Raw genomic sequence first — 20,375 nt, 5'->3', positions numbered from 1 at the left:
TAATTGTATTTTCTTTTGGAATGCATTTCGCGACCCCGCCCCTGTGTCTCGTGACCCCCACTTTGGGAACCCCTGTCCTAAGGAAACATATATAAATCAGATTTCTGTGTTTTGATTCCTTTCTCAAACTGTGCCTACAGAACCAGTCTGGCTTGGACTCAGACAAACAGCATTAGTTCTCCGATATAAGATCCTTGCATTTGGCTGTTCTCCATCTTCACTCTGAGATCCCTGTGACTCTCTGTGTTGATCCTTTCTGCAGAAAGCTCCTAGAACTTGGAACAGAGCAGTTTTGTGACATTGGTGCCCTGCACTGATGCCACTGTCTAAGACCATGTGCCAGTGCACTGGGTCTCTTAAAACCAATGCTAAAAGCTAATACTTTTTCCTTTAGAAACAGCAATAATGGTGGGACACTACAAGAAGGTTTTCTTTTACATGTATATGCAGTGTTGGGAAGGATACTTTGAAAACGTATTCCGTTACAGAATACAGAATACATGGACAAAAATGTAATCTGTAACGTATTCCATTACATTAACTTATCTGAGTAACGTATTCTGAATACTTGGAATACTTCCGGTTTGTATTGCATTTTTTAAGTGTATGATTGCGGCGTTTTTATAGTCAGGGGAGCAGCAGCAGTTTAAACTCTCTCTCCACCGATGCTGCGGGCCGCTGGATGTCCGGCTCCCATCCACTCCCACCTCTGTGCCGGTCCCACCAGAGGCTGAAGGACCCCCCCCTGTGCCAAGGCTGCCTCGCGCCGTGCTACGATCGTTTCGGCGTCGAGTCTATTTTAGTTTGAGCTTGACGCGAGCGTATCGCTCCAGGAAACACACTGAAAAATGATTTTAAACGATATTGATGACATATTTTATATGATTTATAAGCATGCATCCCATAGTTTGTATTCCCCTTCTGTTGTCCTGGAGTTTTAAATTTACCAATTTGACCGATCACATTATTAAATGCCCCCCTCTGCCCCTCCATACAGACACACAAGCAGTCATAAAGATAAAAAGAGAGGGGGGGGGGGCGGAGAATACGTAATTTACCCTCCACACCCGACATTGAATGGAGCAAACAGCGGAGAAGTTCTTGAAGATGGATGACATTAAATTGGGACGCTGTTGCAGTTAATGTTGGAGCAAGAAGTGACTATATGCTTTTATACTACTGGGTCAACGGGTGATATTATTTTAGCGTCGCTTCAGCGTCCGGTGTGAACCCGGCGTGCCTCGCTGGCCTCCTGCAGAGCCATGACAGCAGAGCTCTGGGAGCGCAGGTCGGTCTTCTCTCATCAGGCGCAGGAAGGGCAGCTTGCGGATCAGCAGCTCCGTAGATTTCTGGTAGCGACGGAACTCTCTCAGAGCCTCGGTCCCGAGCCGGTCGCGGTGAGGCTTCTTCACGCCGCCGGGGTCCCGGGCGCTCATACGGCAGCCCTGGTCTCCAGCTGCTTCCTGGGGGCTTTGCCTCCGGTGGATTGACGAGACAGTGATTAAACTCGTGAAACAGAGAAGTACCGTCATGTAATCCACTGATTTCAACAATGTAACTGTATTCTGAATACCATCTATTTAATTTGTAACTGTAACGGAATACAGTTACTCATAATTTGTATTCTAAATACGTAACGCCGTTACATGTATTCCGTTACTCCCCAACACTGTGTATATGGTTAGCTGTGTGGTTAAGTTGAAGCCTGACATTTAAGCATTGGGTGCTAATTGCTTTCATCACCTCTATGAAAAACGGTTCATCACTGAAGCGCAATGGATCTTGGGAAAGGAAGGGCCAGGAAGGATCCACCCTTCGGAGCCTTCGTTTCCTGGGGATGGAAGGACTCATCTGTCTGCTGCATTTCCTTTTGAAACAGGGCAGCCTATGACGTATTCGGTTTTGACACAGCTAATGACTTTCACCATGTCATGAATGCTAATAGGCATCATCTATACTAAGGCTCAACCCAACACAAGCATTTAGCATTTAGCTCAAAACACTAAAAGAAAAACCTTTTAGCCTCATTTGGACTAAATGATTATATCTTGAGGACGTGGGTACATTTCACCTGCATTATCTCTCACTAATTCCAACCTGGGTTGTAGGTACCTTCTGACCTATGCAACTAGATGAGCTAAACTTGAATTTCTTTTTTAATCTCAAAGATAGCAATATACATTAAAAACAGCAGTATGTAGGTCTTTTTGCAACCAAACCAAAAAATATAAAGAGGAGTGATGTAAAGCCTGCATGTGTTATATACCCCAATCAGGCAATGCTGACTTCCACCTCCGCCGAGGCAGTTAGGTTTTCACAACTGTTTGTTTGTTTGCTTGCTTACTTGTTTTTACATTTTCATCCATCATTGAAAATAATGAGGAAAAATAAATCATTTATTCATTTTACAAATACATATTCAATGTGACTGGTGACCCCCCACAACAGAATAGTTTTATGTGCAGCTTATAAATGCAAACTAAAGTGATTCTCTGAACCAAACTTTTTCCAAAGAAAAGCTCTCTCTGATTCTCGGAAACAGGATTAGTAGAAAAGAAGGGAAGGGGCAGAGAAAATGAAAGTGATAGTGCAAAGTAAGTGTTGCATAGCAGAAGCAGAGTGTTTCCCCTCTGTGTATAAAAGACAGAAAAGTCCTGTGCTGTGTGTCATCAGGAATAAAGACTGAAGAGAGATACTGCAGGGAGAGCCAGAACCTGTCTACAGCCACAACTATGAACTCATCTTCTATTACCTTCCTCAGCTTCCTGCTTGTCCTCTGTGCTCAAGGTAATGGGAAAGTGTTATTGTCCTGTAAATCCTTCATGTTCATAATCTGATTTGTTTCATGTTGGGACTTACCTCCAGAATGGAAAATAGTAGACACTGGCTGTTCCTTTTTATCTAGTCCTAGCTGGAATGCAGCTCAAAGTGGCTGATTTTTGTGCGACGAGTGTGTTATTGCGACAATGTCAATGTGTGTAATGTTCAAATGGTCACTGGTGGTGATCAACTCTCAGAGAATTAACACCTGACTCTGCAGTGTTGTTGTTCAAACTCCTGGATTAGGAACATTTTATTTTAGGCACAGAAAAACGAAAAATCTGTTCATGACACATGCCAATGATTTCATTATGCATGCAAAAAAAATGTATCCTTCGATCTGTAAAAAAAGGCCTCAGTACAGTCTGAGTGAGCTGACCTTTAACCTTAAATGCCTGTCTCCTCTTCCCACAGGACTACCAGACAGCAGATCCAGAAAATGCAAGTGCTTAAACGGTAATATCGGCCAGGTCAACAATGGGTTCATTAGGCAGATCAAGTCAGAGCCAGTCATACACCACCCAAACATCTTCTGCCAACAAATACAGATTATTATGTGAGTAGTTGAGCTGAATGATTTCACATGTATGTGCCGTTCACTGGATTTTCTTTAACACAACTCGTTCTTCTCTCACAGCAACATAGGAAAGCAGGAGAAATGCGTGAATCCACAGTCAAGATTCGGAAAATTTCTTCACAAAAACAAAAATAAGTAAGTCCAGCTCGACTGTACATACATCTGACAACATGACACAGTCTTGGGACAGGACAGGCGTCTCCCACAACACTGTTGCTGCTTCACATTCCCATTGGTTTTTAACTAACAGTGTCTTTTGTTGATTCAGGCATGAGAACAAGAGAGCTGCGATCATGGCGATGACCTCCAGTCAAACAAATGCATGGAGCTCCACAAGACTCCTCCCCACAGACTCTGCTCCAACGACCATGTAAAGGCACAGAAACCCTGTTGTTGTAATTGAAGCTTACCTTTGTCAGGTTATCACTATAAGTGTTCAAATGTTCTCAGTGGCCAATCATCAGTTCATGTTCTCAACTTGTCTTCACATGTTTATATAAACTAAATAATCTGTACATATATTTACAATAATAAAAAACACTGGATGGTCTACCTGTACTTGATGTTTTTTTCTTTTCGCATCATAACACAAACTGAGTCTGTGATTATCTTCACCAGTCAATATACTACAATGAAATGACAGCAATGAAAAAGTCAGTAGTTGAGATAAAACCAGTTATTGTTATCATATGACAGGTATATATGGTCTACACTACACATGGCCAAAAGTATTTGGACAACCTGGCTGCAGGGATTTTCTCCCACTCAGCATTCCTGACCATCCCTATGGTCGGAAACACGTTTTTGTGCAAACCACAGGCCTACTTTTCGGCCTGTATGTGTATTCAAAGCCTGAAAGCACATGTTTCTTTGTCGTGAGAAAGCATCCCGAACTCAGTCTCCCAGAATGCTGCATGTTCCTTTCTTCTAGACAACTTCACACAAAGGTGCGAAGTGCCACCAGGATCACCTCCTATTGGTCATTCTGGCCACATGACCAGGGGGTAACTGGGCCTATATAATACCAAGGTCTCCCCCAATTCTCTCTCTTTCCACAGACCCACCGACGAGACAGGCGGCCACCCTTCTCTCCTGCACCACCTAGGAGAAGGCCGGGCTGCTCCAGCACATCTCCTCTTCCCATCCAATAACCGGAGGGCAAAGGTCAAGCTTCCAGCTCATCTTCTCAAGGAAACCTCCACGCATCTGTTGTGCAATAGGAGTAGACTTGACGTTGGCTAATTATTAATAATCATGAAATATGATTATTAAAATAATAAAAATTATCTATCAAAAATAATTAAATTATTAATTGAAGATGATCAGTAATCAAATAACAATAAAACCACTAATGGGAAAATAGGAATTATCAATTAGAAAGTACAAGCTATCAATTAACAATGATAAGGTTATCAACCAAGAATAATGAAAATAATTAGTCAAAAACAATAAAATTATCAATTTAAGAATAATACTATCTATATTAATAATTGAGAAAGGGGGCACCACCCTGGTTTCCAGGGACCAACGATGTCAAGCTATAATTATCAGTCTCATAATGATAAATGTCAAATTAATTAATGTCAATATTTTAATATTAACGATTACTTAATAAACAGTGAAGGCTTCTAAGTTCGAGCACAGGCAATCATAATCCAGCTGCAATCACATACATATGCACAAATAATCACAGACTACAGATACTTTAATTACAAAAGTATTTATTAAAAAGGGGAAATAAAGTTATAATGTTACTCAATGATTTATCATTTTAACAAGCTCCAATATTTCAAAGATAAACACAGCAGCAGCACTAATCACAATTCAGAAAATACATGTAAAACCTGCAGTCTACCTATGTATGTCTGTCTCTGTGTGTGTGTGTCTGTGTCAAAGTGTCTCTCTGTGTATGTGTGTCTATGTGTGTGTATGTGAAATAAAGTTAGTGTTATTTAATGATATATCATTTTAACAAACTCCCATATTTCAAAGATAACAACAGCAGCTTATCACAATTTAGAACACGCATGTAACCTCTGGTCCATCTATGTGTCTCCGTGTGTGTGTATCTGTCTGTGTCTATCAAAGTGTCTGTGTGTGTGTGTGTGTGTGTGTGTGTGTGTGTGTGTGTGTGTGTGTGAGAGAGCGAGAGAGAGAGAGAAAAGGAAGGGGGCGTGGCGATGGCCTATCATGATTCGTGGAATCAAGGCCTAAAAACTCTCAAAATGGCGGATTGACTACAAAACAAGATGGCGGAGCCGTTATGAATTTAGAGCCAGGATGGGAGGAGAGAGAGAGCGGAGGCGTGGCAATAATAGACTCAAAATGGTGGGTTAACTTGCGTTATTCAAGATGGAGTCTATGTTAATGACACCATGTGGCCGGAGCTCACACTGGTGGTCGTCACATGAATTACACAAAGGAAATTTTAGACAAAGAGAATTCTTATCTCTGCTTGGCTTTGGGGGCCGATTGGTTTCCAGATGTGTTCAGCCTCTCTAAGCATAGATTTAACTATGTGACATGACCTGTATTATAAATACAGGTCAGAAGTGTGTATAGGTCGATTTAGAAGGAGAGAGAGAGAGAGAGAGAGAAAACATGTAAGGAGAGTTCAAAGAAGCTCTTAAAAATACGCCTGAGATGAGTTGACAGTGATTCACCCCTCAGCCCTCAAGCGAGCGTTGTGGGCCGAGGTTCTGATCGGTGAAATCACTGCAGACTCACACAGACGTTAACAGTGCGGGCGGAGGCGCTTCTCGCGGCCCTATTTACTGCAACACAAAACATTGCGATCAAACCGGAAACCGGAAGTAGCGGCTCGGAGTAGTGGCCGGCTAAAACAATGGAACACGGAGGTTCCCTCAACAAAATACACTCAAGTATTAAATTAATATGCTACGTATTAAAACTAACATCTGCCCAGACAACATAAGCCTCTTACTGTGACCGTGATTTCGTGGGTTGCATGCGCATTGGCGCGAATCTCCCGGAGGTTCAGTGAATAGCTTGAAGTCTCTCAGGCGGGCTCCCATGAGCACCGCAGCTGGGCCGGAGCGGATCCGTCGTGCTCCGTGACGGGATGAGGCTTCGTCTTCTTCGGTAGCAGCGGAGATCGTGCTGCCTCACAGGGACGTGCGGCTGCTTGTAGCCGTTGTAGATCGTGTGGAGAAAGAATAAAAGTAAAGTCCGTGTGGAAAAGGAAACAGTCTGAGATCGTCCAGCGAGCAATTTCCTGTTTGATCTTTCCAAGTTAAAACAGGAAAAGTCCTTTCCAAAATAAAACGTCAACTAAGATAAAAGAATAAATGAATGAAATGAATTGAAATGAATAAAACAAACGTCTTATCGTCTCCATTAGCTTACTGGGTCGACTATGAAGACCCCCGGGGGGGGTCTAGTGGCGACGTCAGGATCGGAGGAAAAAGAGAGAAAGGTTTCTGTGAGCTCAGCCTATTTAAGTCATGTTCCAGGTGACTCCCCCCTGGGAGGAGGGGTCAGGGGTCAGTGTGGCCCTCCAGCCAATTGAGTTGTCAGAATTTGGCCCCCAGGGGCTGGCTTACAGTGGGGACCCAGGAAGTGACCTGCTGCCACATGGGGATAAGGCCCCCATGCTGGATTTTTATCTGAGGGGTTAACCGAGCCTGGCCTAAGGTTTTACGACTCTTTGTTCTAAGTTAAATCACTGGGCCTTGCCCAACACATCTCAAGCTCTATCAACTCCTAGCAGCGACTCGGTGTCCTGCAGGTAAGGACTTCAAACAAGCAATGGAGCCCCACAGCTCAACAGAACCGCGAAAGCAGAAACCTTACGACCAACCAGAGACTTCCTCCCTTTCTAAGGACTGGTAACATACTGGGCTTGCTTATTATACTAGAATAAGCAAGACTGTTTATTTGATTCTGTGTGGTGTTTATAAGTTTGACATGTGCTGTGGTAATGTTGTTTACAAGTAAAATGAAAGTTAAATGTTAGATTCGTCTTCACAGGATTTCTCTGACCCTTTCAGTTATCCGTTTAACATCCACACAGACAAATGTTAAATGTTGTAAAACCACTTTTGAAGAAAGGGGGGGCTGCTATCTTAGGGCCCATCTTTAAAGCCCACAGGAAGGTGTGACTCTCTTTGTTAACCACCATTTTGATATCCCCTCATTTCACACACACACACACACACACACTCACATGTACATCTTGGTTTAGCTAGTACGTTTTGTTAGTAATTTGTGTTTTTATACTTTATTATGTTCACAATAAATGTTTTCTTTTAAAAAATGTTCTTTCATTAATGTTGCATAAGTGAATTTTGCCAACCTCTACACTGTCAATAACTCTATAAACCTTCACTGTTCATTATATAATCTTTAATAGTAAATATTGAGATTTCTAATTGAACTAGATCTAAATGAGACTGATCTTAATCAATAAATTGGCTATCTTTTCCCTTCTGTGAAGGGTGGTGCCCCGAGAGAAATTTAAACCAACTAAAGTTATGATTTAATATTAATATTTTAAATATTAATGTTTTATATTTTATTTAGATAACCAAATGTATTGAATGCCCAAAGGCACACCATCTTATGGTATCACTCCTAACCATTATTGCACAACACCTAAGTGTTTGGTTGTTGTTGTGCAGGCGGGTCATCGTGTTCTCCTGCACCGCAGGACCACAAACCCATTTCTCCATGAGATATTTAGGTGGGAGTGGGTGCAGTGTCCTCAAGCTCTCAGTCATACTCTTATATGGTTACTTTTGGTTTCAAAAACAAAGATGGTGGCAAAACGGGTGATGTCATGGTGGGTTGCCACTTGGCTAGAGCTCATTGTAGTGATCCCTTGAGGATCGTCAGTACTTTGCACACAGCTTTCATATGGGGTATTTTTGTTGGAATTAAAAACCGTTTGCTTTATTTCAGGAAACTCAGTGTGTTTGAGTCATGGTATCAATGTTTTTCAAATTTGTACTTTTTTACCTTAATTCTGAGAGTAATCTTTCAGACCTTGTAATGTTTTTCTCAAACTAAATGACTCTCACCAACTGGAGCAGACAATCATCTAATCATCTTCTGAAACAACTCATTACAAGATGTCAATCTGATATTTTTACAGCTTAACATTCCTTTATATGCTGTAAATTGACAAATTATACCCATAACCTTGCTTTAAATAGGCAGCACACACATCCTCAAAATATATTAAACTCACATAGCTTTTTATTCAGTCGTTATATAAAACAGTAAACCATCTTGTGAGCAAAACAGTATCAACACATCCCAAAATCATTACAGCTGATATCTTAATGTTCACAATAAAATTTGAAGATCTGTTAAAAATGTATAAAAGAAAAAAGGGAATATTTTATGCATTAGAAATACTGTCAGATTTTGTGATCCAGTTAAAGAAGCAACACACATCAGCCAGACAAACTTAATCAGGTAGTCAGTTAATCCTGTATTATCTTGTTCCTATATAAAGCACAGAACCAGCAGGTTGGAGACTGAAAACATCTCATCAATACCTTTTTATTACAGTCTGTTAACTGACTTAATCCAAGTCATTTTCTGCAGGGTGCACAGTGTAATATTCTTAATTGTCATACTGTTTGGCGTTAAAGATTAGAATGAATGTGGATGTAATCCACTGCAGCTGAGTTAAGGTTACTTGTGAGAAATCACTTCCCACTGCAAAATCTCACTGAGACTTTTTTGCATCGTTATTTGACACCTGGTAATTTCCAAACACTGCATGTAATACTGAGCCTTAGAAAACACACTGTACAGTAGATGTGGTAGATGAGAACTTAAGTTTGACAAAAAATAAAAACAGTTCAAATATAGGTAACATACAATGAGAGTATTGGAAATCTGCCACAGAGAATACTGAAGCAATGAAATGCTGGAATGAGTTGAATCTTACAAGGAAATACACTTTTGTGGTGAATCACTAAATGCTATTGAAATACCACTGAGTTTTCTTACCTAAGTTAAAAACCATCCACATGTGTGATTTGAATTGAACTTGCTAAAACCCTTCATCATACAGAAATTATCAAATCATGGTAACTAGTTTGGTATCTGAAGAGTTTGGTAGCTAGACCTGTAGTTCATGAAGACGCTCAGCCATTAGCCTTAGCCATAGTATTTTTGCACAACTAGTGCAGTGCCTTTTTTAAAACTGCCTGTGGAATGAGCTGTTGGTTTGGCCTGTGCTTCAGAATCTACTTCACAAATACTCCTAGAGAGTATCTGTTATTAGAGAGTCCTTCTCAAACAGACCTATAATATACTGTCACTTTTTGATTGTTTGTGTGCTGGACGTATTTTTTTAAACGTTGTGTTCATCCGACCTGACTCATGTGCAATATAGGTCATGATTTTCATTAAATGAAACTAAAATTGCTTCATTACTGCTGCAAATTATCTAAAGATGATGATTCAATTCAGTCCGAAGACTGAAGGCACACTGCCCCACCGCCACTGACTGGTACAGAGCGCTCGTTGCCAACTATGAAGTTGATAAAATGTAAGTTTAGAAAAATGTGTCCCACATACAGACAGACATTTGTGGAAGAAGATCGATATCATTTCTGATGGACTAATGTAGCTATAAATAGATGCGAATAATAGAAAACTGTTTCTGGCTACCTATCTGATAGAAAGGAGACATTACTTCATAAACCTTTGAAGACATTGAAGTTAAATCTGCCACTGTGGTGAAATTAGACTTTTGTCTCTTACAAAAATTTAGAAGAGTGACTGAAAACGTGGGACACTGGAACTTCTATGTGAATTTGTGAAGCTGAAAAATAACTTTAATTTGGAAATAATGTAATTTAAAATTTAAAAAGAGCTCAATTCAAACCACACATTCAAATAAACAGTTTTCGCATTAAATCTTTCAATGCAGACACAGTATTAAGTATTCTCTAGTGGTTAAATTTCACATTTCAGTGTTCAGCTTATTATATTAAAATCATTATAGCCTTTCATGTCATAATAACACGTCTGCTAAAGTACAGTTTTCCATCAGAGGCAAAAGTGCCACAACAGAAACAAAGACTCAATACTTGCAATATGTATGTTAATTGTATTTCTTGTACAACTAAACAGCTAAAGTCCCACAAAGATATGAAGTCCCTGTTTATGGGGGTTGGTTATTCTTATTGCAAACTGTATATGCAGCAGTTTACTTTCATAATCACCAAAGCAACATTTAGAAGCAATATTAGGTTTGCCTTACATCCAAGGATTGGATAAACTTAATAGATGTTTTAATGGTCTACCAACACACTTAGGCGGCAGGACTGATCCTGATGCTTTTAATGGAGTCTAGGTTTCTTAATAATTGGGAAAAACTGTAGAATTATTGGTCTATTTTATTGTTTAGGCTGTTGTTTGCACATGTAAAAATGTATCCTTGTAAAAATTGTTTCTTGTCAGTTAATGGTTACTGAATAAGCATTGGTTATTGATGAGATAAAAAATGCACATCTCTATTGTGAGAACTGTTTGGGGACTGAGTACGTGCTGTGCCATTACAGGTAGCTGTACAGGTTCCTGTAGCCTTGCATCCATCAGACCGTTGTGACCATGTGGTCTGGTTTAGTAACACTTGAATCTGCTATTTTGCTGCAAAGTAGTAACATAGTGTGACGACATCATGTCTGTCAGGAGCCGGGGACTGAAAAAAGGCTGAGATATACTGATTCAGGCAGTAGCTTAGCAAAGTGGTGTCTGGACATCAGATTCCCTCCTTCACTGCTGTCGAGCATCTTGGGAAGTGGAGTCCGCAGTAGCTTGTGCAGTTCATGTAGTAGGGTCTTGAGACAGCAACTGCTTTGGCGGACGCAGGAACACCACCATCACTGTTATATTATCACAAGAGCCAGCTGCCTTAGCATGACTTACCAAATGTTGAGCGACTCTCAGTCCAATAATCTCCTCAGACTGTTTCTGCTGAGTGTCTCCTCCTTCAGGATCACCAAGTTCCTGAAGTGCATCCAAGACCAGATCTGGGACTGCTGAAGGTTTGACTGTATCAAAGAAGCCATCACACGCCAGTAACACATAGTCCTCATCACCGAACAGCTGGACCGTTGAGCAGTCGGCATCTCCAGACACATAAGGCTTCTGGTCAAAGTCCCCTGGAGGAAAGGTATGAATGTGTGGTTACTGGTTAGTAGCTGCAGCTAAGTACAGCAGGAAATCATCAAATAGATTGAGTCCAGACCTGAGGGTCTCTTTATTAAATCACAGGTAAATGTTGGAACATGTCAGTTATGGTAATAGTGGCCAAGGGGACATTAATGCCTATTTCTTTAATTGGGCAATAAACTATGGACATTTTTGATTAATTCCCTAATAAATTTTCTAAGCTGCAGTTCTATAGCTGATAACAGTAGCAGTAACCTTTTAAAGTATTGTCTCATGCCAATACAATTTTTAGTCACAACCATGTTTAGTGTTCAGCTGTGAAAAACAATACTATAAACCAGTCTTTAAAAATAGAAATAGACCGTTATTCTCCACAAATCTTCTTATAATAAGTCTTTTTTATTTTGTATATAAAAGATGTACAATTTTGAGAGGATACAGACCGATAAGAAATCAGGCTGATTTCAGAGTGGCATCTTGTGGTAATGTTGCATATTGCAACCAAATGAATACCTTGCCCCTTAACCTTAAGTACAGTGCAGCCATAAGTGAGGATATTTTCTGCTTCACTGCAAAAAACTGATCACAGGTGTTGCAGACTTAATACAATCCTAATATATGGTTTCCTGGACATCATAATATATTGAACATGGGTTGAAAAGTTTGTATTCCACCTGTAAGGACCCATTCAAATTCAAACCACTCTAGAAGCAGACTATCCGCAGTAGTTTGTCCAGCAGAGGGCACTCACTATCAGTGTGTTGGGGGGGGGGGGGGGGGGCTACTCTTATGCAGTTCTTTCTATAATTATGTAAACCTACTCAAATTAAAGCTGAGACCTGGCAATTTGTACCCATTATCTTTTGTCAAACTGAATGTGCTGAAGCATTGAGCCAGAGGAACATAAAATGTGTACTTTTGTTCGAATACATATGGTTGGTCCTGTTAGACTAATGTTGTGAACAAATACCTTTCTGAATACCAAATACCCCGCTAATACACAAGAGACACCATGCAGTAAGGCTGAGAAAAACAAGGGTGGAGACCCTCTTTGTATCAGCACTAATTTTCAGAACCTGCTGGTTGTGACTGACTTACCGATTGCTCTTGATACGGCATAGGTGCCATTAACACGCCAGCAACCCATGAAGGTGATACAACCGCCAAGATCCTCAATTCTTTGTTTCTCATCCTGGACAGCGGGGAAAATAAGAGACAGTTTACCACCTGATCACCTTTTCATGTGCTGGGAGTTATTGGAACAGGCATCAGTGATGATCTAATATTGACCTGTCCCAAGTTAATGTCATTTAAGGCTGCAACAGATTCATATTTTCATTTCTAATTATTGTTATGATTTTTTGGGTCATAATCATAATCTGCTGCAGATGCTTTTGGCACATTTTGCATCTGTCCCGTATTAGAAGCATCATCATCCCTCCCACTCACTCGCGGTGAATCCAGTGATGATCACCACCTCCAGAGAGATGCAGAGGATCTCCAGAGTTCAGTGCATGTCTGAAAGCACATTTATTATGGCTTCTCTTTGGCTGTTAATGGGCTGAATCTGATAACCAACTTGTCTGTAATGATAATGGTTGTTTCAAACATATTAAAAATGTATTAAAATTCTTTACTGTGAGGTCACACACACCCACAAATTCCAGATAATCTCCTGAAATCAACCGGAGGGTCTGTATAAGAGAACATAAATCCCAGAGTCAGAGTCATTCCAGAGTTCCTTCTTCCAGCCTCCAAGTAGAAACTCTGGATAATGTCTAAATGAGCCCTTGCGAGAGTACAGCAGATACAGATTCAGCCACGAGTGAATGGGCATGTTTATGGCATTTCAAGCATACTGAAAAAAACAAAACAAAAAACATTTAAATATTTAAGGATGAAAGAAAGGATTAATTTACATATAAAACACAAACATGTTAACTTGGAAAGAAAAGGTGATTCCAGATATAGGCCAACACCGGCGTCAATGTGCTGTAAACAACAACACTCGTTCTTGGCAACTTATTAATACGTAACTTCCTGCCTCTGCCCGCTCCACCACCCTTTACCTGAACACTCCAAAGATATAATTTGTTGTTGTGGACCTGCTGTGTTGTTCACATATGAAAGGCGAACCCCGGAGAAAGTCCGGACCCGTGCAGACATTCTCTGAACCGCATTTCTGAAAACGTCTTTTGTATTTTTGTGTGTGTAGGTTTGAGAGAGAGATGTATCCTTACTTCTCTCTCTGGTTTATGGGGTTCCATGAGTGTAACAGCTTCACCCTTTCGGACAAGCATTGCTTGAGAGTCTCCCAGCCAGGCCACTGTCAGCTCTTGACCTTGGATCAGCACCACCACGCCTGTAGTGCCGCTCCGCAGACGCTGAAAACACACAGGATACTAATCAGCCTGAGGTTCTTTGCAGTAATGCACACTGGGAAAACCAGCTGGCCTTGATTTTCATGTTTAGGTGCTACACAGAGTTCACATATCTTTAAATAGAATTTAATTTAAAAAAGAAATGTTAATTAAGGCAAATTTGACTTAAAAACTATAAATGATCAAAGATCAAGCCACATACAAAATCTAATTGCAAAATGGAATATGATTGGTCGTTAGAATCATAAAAGGTAAATGGAATTTAAAAATAATTTCATCCAAAAGCCTAAGAATTAATATTGTGGTTCTATTTAGAATTTTAATTCATGATCAACACAGAGTTGAAATGTGTGACTCAAATTGTACCTAAATTATCGAATTTGTTACAGACACGATCAAATGAAAATTCCCTCATTAACTACTCACCACTATACGGAGGGGTGAGTGAAGTGTTTGAGTTCACCAAACAGTCAAAGGGCCCATATTGTGTAAAATACATTTTCTGGGCTCTTACTATCCGTAATTGAAGGGGGTCAGTAGTAACTCCAAAGTGTTTAATGGACTCAAACACTTCACCCACCCCTCTATTGGCATAGTGGTGAGTAGATAATGACAGAATTACATTTTAATGTGTCTATATCATAATAACTTCTAATTTTGTACTGCAGAGGTGATTATTCCAGTGGCACACTAGCACTAGTGTTAAGGTCAGGTCATGAGTAAGTACAAGCTGAAAGCAGAGTATTCAGGGTGTCATCAGTGCTACGTCAGTACCTCTCTCTTGGCTTTGTCTCTGAACATGTCATCTGTGCGTTTGAAGGCAGTTTTAAAGGCAGTGGCTGCGTCGCTCTGTAGCATTTCCTGTTTACTCAGGGCAACATGGAGGTGGGTTGCTGTGAAGGTGGCAGCGTCTACCCCTGCATGTCCATCAAAAACGGCGTAGTAGGCACGCTCCACTCCATCCTGGGCCATGGTGTGGAGAGAGAAAGAAATATATGTTTATTGTGAAAACAGACATCCCGTGAGCAAAGACTGTTGTTTGCACAAAACAGGTAGAACATTCTTTTCTTTTGCCAAGACCTCTGTCATCTGCCTCATGATGCTGTATGCTCGGGATGATGTCATGTGAGGTGGAATAAGTGATGGTAAGACGCAGTGGTGGGAAAGGAGCAGAGAAATCGAATAATTTTCATAGGTCAAATAATTGTATGTTTACAAATATTTTTTCATGTTACATCTTTTGGATCGATGTTGTATGTGTATATTTAGACAAATTTGGATGAAAACTTAAGACAATTTCAGTACATTTATCATTTATCAAAATGTATTGACTTACATAACCTTTCACCTTAAACACCTTAATATATGAAACATTTGTAAATATAATGCAAGGGATAATCAGCTAAAATAAGGTACAGGTAGACCCTTTCTATTGCAAAGTTCAATCATAAAGCCATTTTTTTCTGTACTATTCAAGCTTTTCAAACACTAAATAACAGGAGAAAGAAGAAAAATAAATCCAGTGACAAGCAATGTTTGGTGTTGCAGTCAAAGTCTTGTACCTGGATTCCGAAGAGCTGGTTGAACTCAGCTAAGGCCAAATGTTTGTCCTCCATCTTTCTCCTTGTGTTCTTGATGGCATGAACAGAGCAGCGGTGGAACTGGGAAGGGGACGGGGAAGGCTTGGGGAAGTTTTGATGCCATGCCAGAGCTACATCTATCACCTTATTCAGGAAAAGGCGTTGGACTGCCTCTGACTGAAGTACTGACGATAAGATAAAATAGACATAAAAACGACATAAATCACAGTCTTTGGGTACTTACTTTTTGCTGTTGGTACAGTACAATACATGCCAGAAGATAGAGAATGAAAACAACCAGCTGTTCATAGTAGACATCCTGACTCTTAGACTGTCTATGGGACATAGAGATTTTCACTAAGGCTGCAGTTCTTATCAGCAGACAGAGAAAGCGGGACATTGGCTGAAGAACACACTGGATCATTCAACAACTGAGGAGCTGATTAATTTTTGTAAGTGGGGACTAAAAAAATAATTCATTTTGCACTTATATTCTCCAGCTGGACCCAAATATGACACAATCATTTAAAAGTTCAGTGTGTAATATTTAGGGGAAAGGGATCTATTGGCAGAAATTGAATATGAAATAATCCTACTACTATTTAGCTGTTTTCTTCTTAATTTAAACTGGATAGACTAAACGTCTTTTGAGTATTTATGACAACTGAAGGCTGCCACTGGTTCTCTTCATGTTTGGAAGGGGAGGGTTGAGGTGAGAAGCATTCAGCTGCAAAATGCAACCTCACCACTAGATGTCACTAAATTCTAAAAATAAAAGCTTTAACAGCAGCAAAATGAGCAACTAGAACAGAACTCAGAACAGAGTGCATACCTCCACCAAGGCTGATGCACCATCTGACCATGTCAAAGCAGTGTATTCCATTAATTATTTAGTTAATTATTATTTCTATTGGCAGCTTGACATTTTCTAATTTGTCCTGCCACATTTTTATAGTAAACAGTAAAACAGTAAATCAAATTCCCCCACTTATGTAAAATGTTTCCTTGAGTCATGTCCCTCCACAAAAATATTGGGAAATCTGATGAGTACTTTTGCGCAATCCTAGTGACTAACAAACTAACACAGACAACAACAAAACCTCCTTAGTGAGGGTTATAAAATAAAACTCACAGACTGCTTTCTGTTCTTCTTCCTGGTTGGCCTCAGTTTCCTCTGGGCAGTGGAAACGTGAAAGGTCCTCCCGCAGCAGCTGAGACAACGCTGCCTGGCACAGGAGGGCGCTGAGGACTGCAGGAGCACCCCTGAAATAACACACACCAGGAGAAGCTTGTGTAATATTGTGTCCTTTGTCAAGATGTAAACCCAAGTACACAGCTGTACAGCCAGAGCTGACACATCCACATGAGTTTAGAGACAAACAAAAACAAATGGAAAAAGCATCACTAGGTCAAGACTCTCCATTGCAAGAATATGACTATGAATAGAGGGAGACTAATGATCTCGGACAACTTGCACACAAAGGCAGAGGTAATAATAAAACCATGGATGAGACCAGAGTTTTCTCTATTATCTTCAATATAAAAAGAAAAAAACTAGAAAAAGAGTTATCCACTATGTTTTGCTGTCATTTATGGTCAAGTTAGCTCCTCTGTTTATTGTAAGATGCCCAGAGATTCACGACCCTGGAAAAACAAACTCCCAAACCACCCAGAAGCCCCAGAACCCAGACAACAGCTAAGCCTGGTTGCAGTTTTACACTGTATCAGCAACTATTACTCCACCCTGTCAACAACACAGCCTGAATGAGCAGGGCAAGAACAGATCTGTCAGGAATGAGCAGAATGCAGACACACACACGGTTGTATATCTATGCACAGAGATGTCTGTGCAAGTACACACACACACACACACTACACTGACACAATATAATAATACTATGATACTGAAAATACGATGATGTGAAATCAAACTTCTTTTTAAACTCACAACTGTGCCGGTGATGTAAAAACTAGACTGTAACGGGCTGTGAAAGGATGGATACTTATTAAAGAGTTTTTATTAAACACATCAGTCTTCTCTACATCCAAAGGCCCTTATTGTTAAAGTGATGGGTTTTATTCATTATGTGTTATAACTGTCTAGTTTGTTACTGTACTTTTAGACATGATGTTTCTTGCAGTAGCTTCCATTTGCTCCACAGAAATGGGAAAATAATGACATGAAGAAAAAAGCTGCACCTCGTCACGGTGATAACATTTTCTCATTGATTTAATTATTAATCAAAGAATTCTGCTGCCTGATTCCTAAAGCTCAATGGTGCATTTGTTCACATTGTGTTTTTCAGGCTATTCATAATTTCCTCCATGCAGCTTTCATGGAAGGGAGTCTGCTTATCTTATGATCATTTAAATTCAGGTACATTTCAATGCCACCGTTCCTTTGTTCACACTGATCTTACTTATTGCATATTTTAATCAGATATCTACCTGATTGTTGACATGCAGTCAATTAATTAATAGAAAAATTAGGAATTTGAAAATGAATTATCCCACACACACAAAGGAGATAGGCTTTGTAATAAAATATGGCCAGTTCAGGAATCAGGATGAAGGAATCAGAATCAAAGGCCACAACAAGAGCAGTCAGTTATTTGGTAGACAGCCGGCGCTTGTGGGAGGTGCGGGTCCTCCTTCCAGTCATACCTGGCAGTCAGCAGCCTCAGGCCCAGCTCCAGGCTCTCTCCATGCAGCTCCTCCAGAGAGACTTTCTGACTCAGAGGGCTGACAGGCAGCGGACTGTCTTCCTCCAGAGCAGCTGGGAACTCGTCCACAAACCTTCCCAAAAAAGACTGCGCCTCCTCCTCCATCTCGCTGACTTTGTCTGCAGCACGCTCTTGAATGAACAGGGGATCAGGGCTCAGTGTTCACAAGTGGAAACTATACAGGCAGAGAAAAAGGCTTTAAATTACACCCTGATAGTGTGTGATGGGGAATTATGTAGCATACAATTCACACACAGCGGTTTGACTTCCCTGCTAGTATCACATTTGTGAGATACATGCAGGAAACAATGATAATATTATTATACATCATTGTAAAACATTGCCTTTTGTCATATTTTCAGTGTGCGTTGGACTTCCGCTGCACCTTGCACATTTGTATTTATTTTTTGTGTATTTTACCTTGTATTTTGATATAACTGGCTTATACCATGTTATTTTTTATAATCATATAGTTAAAACCTGTCCAAATAGCAGTAAAATGATTACGCCTGAAAGGCTCCACCGAGTTTCTTTGAATTATCTAAACTTTTATTACACAAATCAATATTTTGATTTGCAAAAGGACACCAATGGCAAATGAAAAAAACAACACTATTTTGAAATTTTTACTGAATCCTTCAAAATGTTGCATAGTATTCCTCAGAAATTTGACCTACTTACATGTTTATTTGTTTTCTTCAGATAAACTAAAACATGTCAGGTTAAAAAGCTTTAAATCGTGTTACCTGCAGTGTTTTATTTTCACAGACTGATTTAACCTGACATGAGACCAGTCAGCACTGACGGTGGGATTCTGTTTCATCGTCCACCAGACATTTTATTTCATTATCAATCTATTTCCATTAGATGCGTGTTTTGTGGTTTATCTTATGAAATAGTTTTTTTCCCTAGTATAGTCAGTAGCACAATACTTGAATGTAGCAGTGAATACAATGTTAAGTAGTTCACTGAGCAGAGACATGCACCAGGTTGTGTAACAAACTTTATCCACAAACAGCGCAACACAGTGCGACTAGAGGCCCAACTCCATCTGCATCCGGCCGGATACTGCAGACTGGGAGTTGCCCCACTCACTCCCACAAAGATATTCAGGGAGTTACTGAGTTGAGCAACAGTTTTAGTTCTGAGAAACAACACACATGCGTTGGAAAGATTTTGCAAACTGTGCTTGAAGTTAAACAAACTATGCAACGACATATAAAAGCGAATATGTGGTAAAGAGAAAGTTCAAGAACTGTACCACTATAATCTCACGTTAATGGGGCTGGGGATGGGGACCTGGAGCTTGACTAGAGAAAACGTGCTAGGAACTACATCATGTCACTTCACATTTTAGCATTTTGTTATCCTACACATGTTTAAGTCGCAGTTTGACGTCTGGTAACTAAGTGTATATGGAAGTAACCATGGTACGAACCTAAGGGCTTCCGTAGTTCTAACGACGGGTGAAACACCAACAGTTATAAATGTTTATTAACAACACAACTATAGTCTTTACTGGTTGAGTTTGTTAAAAAAATATATAATTTAAGCAACGAGCTGGCGGTGGTTACTTTACCTTAGCTGGGGCTAGCTAAGTTAGCACTGTCTGCAGTGTAGTGTTCCGCCCACAACACACACACACATAGATACACACGCACGCACGCACACACACGCAAACAGATGGACCACAGTCTATGAGATGAACTGATCACGCGCACACGCTCGCACATACAAACCTGCGCTGGTGGAGCTGATGGTAAAACACTGATGATAAATTCACAACGCAGACTTCAGTCAGTGTGGAGCGCTCTGCAGCAGACTCTACATCCCATTGGTCCACTCTCCTGTACGTCATCATACTTCCGTCTTCCTTCCTCTATATATTTAAAGGGCCACACTCTTTTACACCTATACAGTCAATGGATTACACATAATGCACAGATATATGAAATAAAGTCAGCACATAGCACCTTTCTACTGTTGATGACCACTAAAGACCTTTCAAGTTTTTTTTATTGTTTTTTGGTGGGGGGGATTTAGTCAGGCCTGTATAAGATTGCTTCAAGATATGACAATCTAAAATACATGTGATGTAATCCAATATCTCCATTAAAATCTGATTACTTAAATACGG

At 40.2% G+C, this 20,375-nt stretch overlaps 2 protein-coding genes across 3 annotated transcripts; one reads left to right on the top strand and one right to left on the bottom strand.

The window, feature by feature from the left end:
* Nucleotides 1-2,685: 2,685 nt before the first annotated feature.
* LOC133002533 (C-X-C motif chemokine 10-like) lies at nucleotides 2,686-3,901 on the top strand. Its single transcript, XM_061072378.1, has 4 exons — nucleotides 2,686-2,787; nucleotides 3,235-3,376; nucleotides 3,458-3,532; nucleotides 3,666-3,901. Exons 1-4 carry the CDS (start codon nucleotides 2,733-2,735, stop codon nucleotides 3,769-3,771), a joined length of 378 nt encoding a protein of 125 aa, XP_060928361.1. The 5' UTR covers nucleotides 2,686-2,732; the 3' UTR covers nucleotides 3,772-3,901.
* Nucleotides 3,902-8,588: 4,687 nt separating this feature from the next.
* ppm1f (protein phosphatase, Mg2+/Mn2+ dependent, 1F) lies at nucleotides 8,589-20,041 on the bottom strand. Of its 2 annotated transcripts, none has more exons than XM_061071344.1 (8): nucleotides 19,978-20,041; nucleotides 18,180-18,413; nucleotides 16,648-16,778; nucleotides 15,498-15,700; nucleotides 14,710-14,898; nucleotides 13,795-13,938; nucleotides 12,653-12,746; nucleotides 8,589-11,544 (listed from the first exon to the last, which is right to left on the bottom strand). In XM_061071344.1, exons 2-8 carry the CDS (start codon nucleotides 18,341-18,343, stop codon nucleotides 11,207-11,209), a joined length of 1,263 nt encoding a protein of 420 aa, XP_060927327.1. In that variant the 5' UTR covers nucleotides 18,344-18,413; nucleotides 19,978-20,041; the 3' UTR covers nucleotides 8,589-11,206. The 2 variants fall into 2 exon arrangements, with proteins under 2 accessions (XP_060927327.1, XP_060927328.1); XM_061071345.1 differs by having other exon boundaries at nucleotides 18,180-18,369; nucleotides 19,978-20,030.
* Nucleotides 20,042-20,375: the final 334 nt, after the last annotated feature.

The sequence above is a fragment of the Limanda limanda genome, chromosome 5 (assembly GCF_963576545.1).
Source record: "Limanda limanda chromosome 5, fLimLim1.1, whole genome shotgun sequence".
Taxonomy (NCBI): Eukaryota; Metazoa; Chordata; class Actinopteri; order Pleuronectiformes; family Pleuronectidae; genus Limanda; species Limanda limanda.
The sequence above is the reverse complement of the archived record's forward strand: the minus strand, read 5'-3'. Positions and strand labels throughout refer to the sequence as shown.

Bases quoted from the DNA above. Each gene is read 5' to 3' on its own strand.
- LOC133002533 (XM_061072378.1), top strand. From the start codon at position 2,733: ATGAACTCATCTTCTATTACCTTCCTCAGCTTCCTGCTTGTCCTCTGT. The intron at 2,788-3,234 runs GTAATGGGAAAG...CTCTTCCCACAG, and splicing joins GCTTGTCCTCTGTGCTCAAG to GACTACCAGACAGCAGATCC. The intron at 3,377-3,457 runs GTGAGTAGTTGA...CTTCTCTCACAG, and splicing joins CAACAAATACAGATTATTAT to CAACATAGGAAAGCAGGAGA.
- ppm1f (XM_061071344.1), bottom strand. From the start codon at position 18,343: ATGGAGGAGGAGGCGCAGTCTTTTTTGGGAAGGTTTGTGGACGAGTTC. The intron at 16,779-18,179 runs GTATGACTGGAA...GTGTTATTTCAG, and splicing joins CTGAGGCTGCTGACTGCCAG to GGGTGCTCCTGCAGTCCTCA. The intron at 14,899-15,497 runs GTACAAGACTTT...ACCATGGCCCAG, and splicing joins ACCAGCTCTTCGGAATCCAG to GATGGAGTGGAGCGTGCCTA.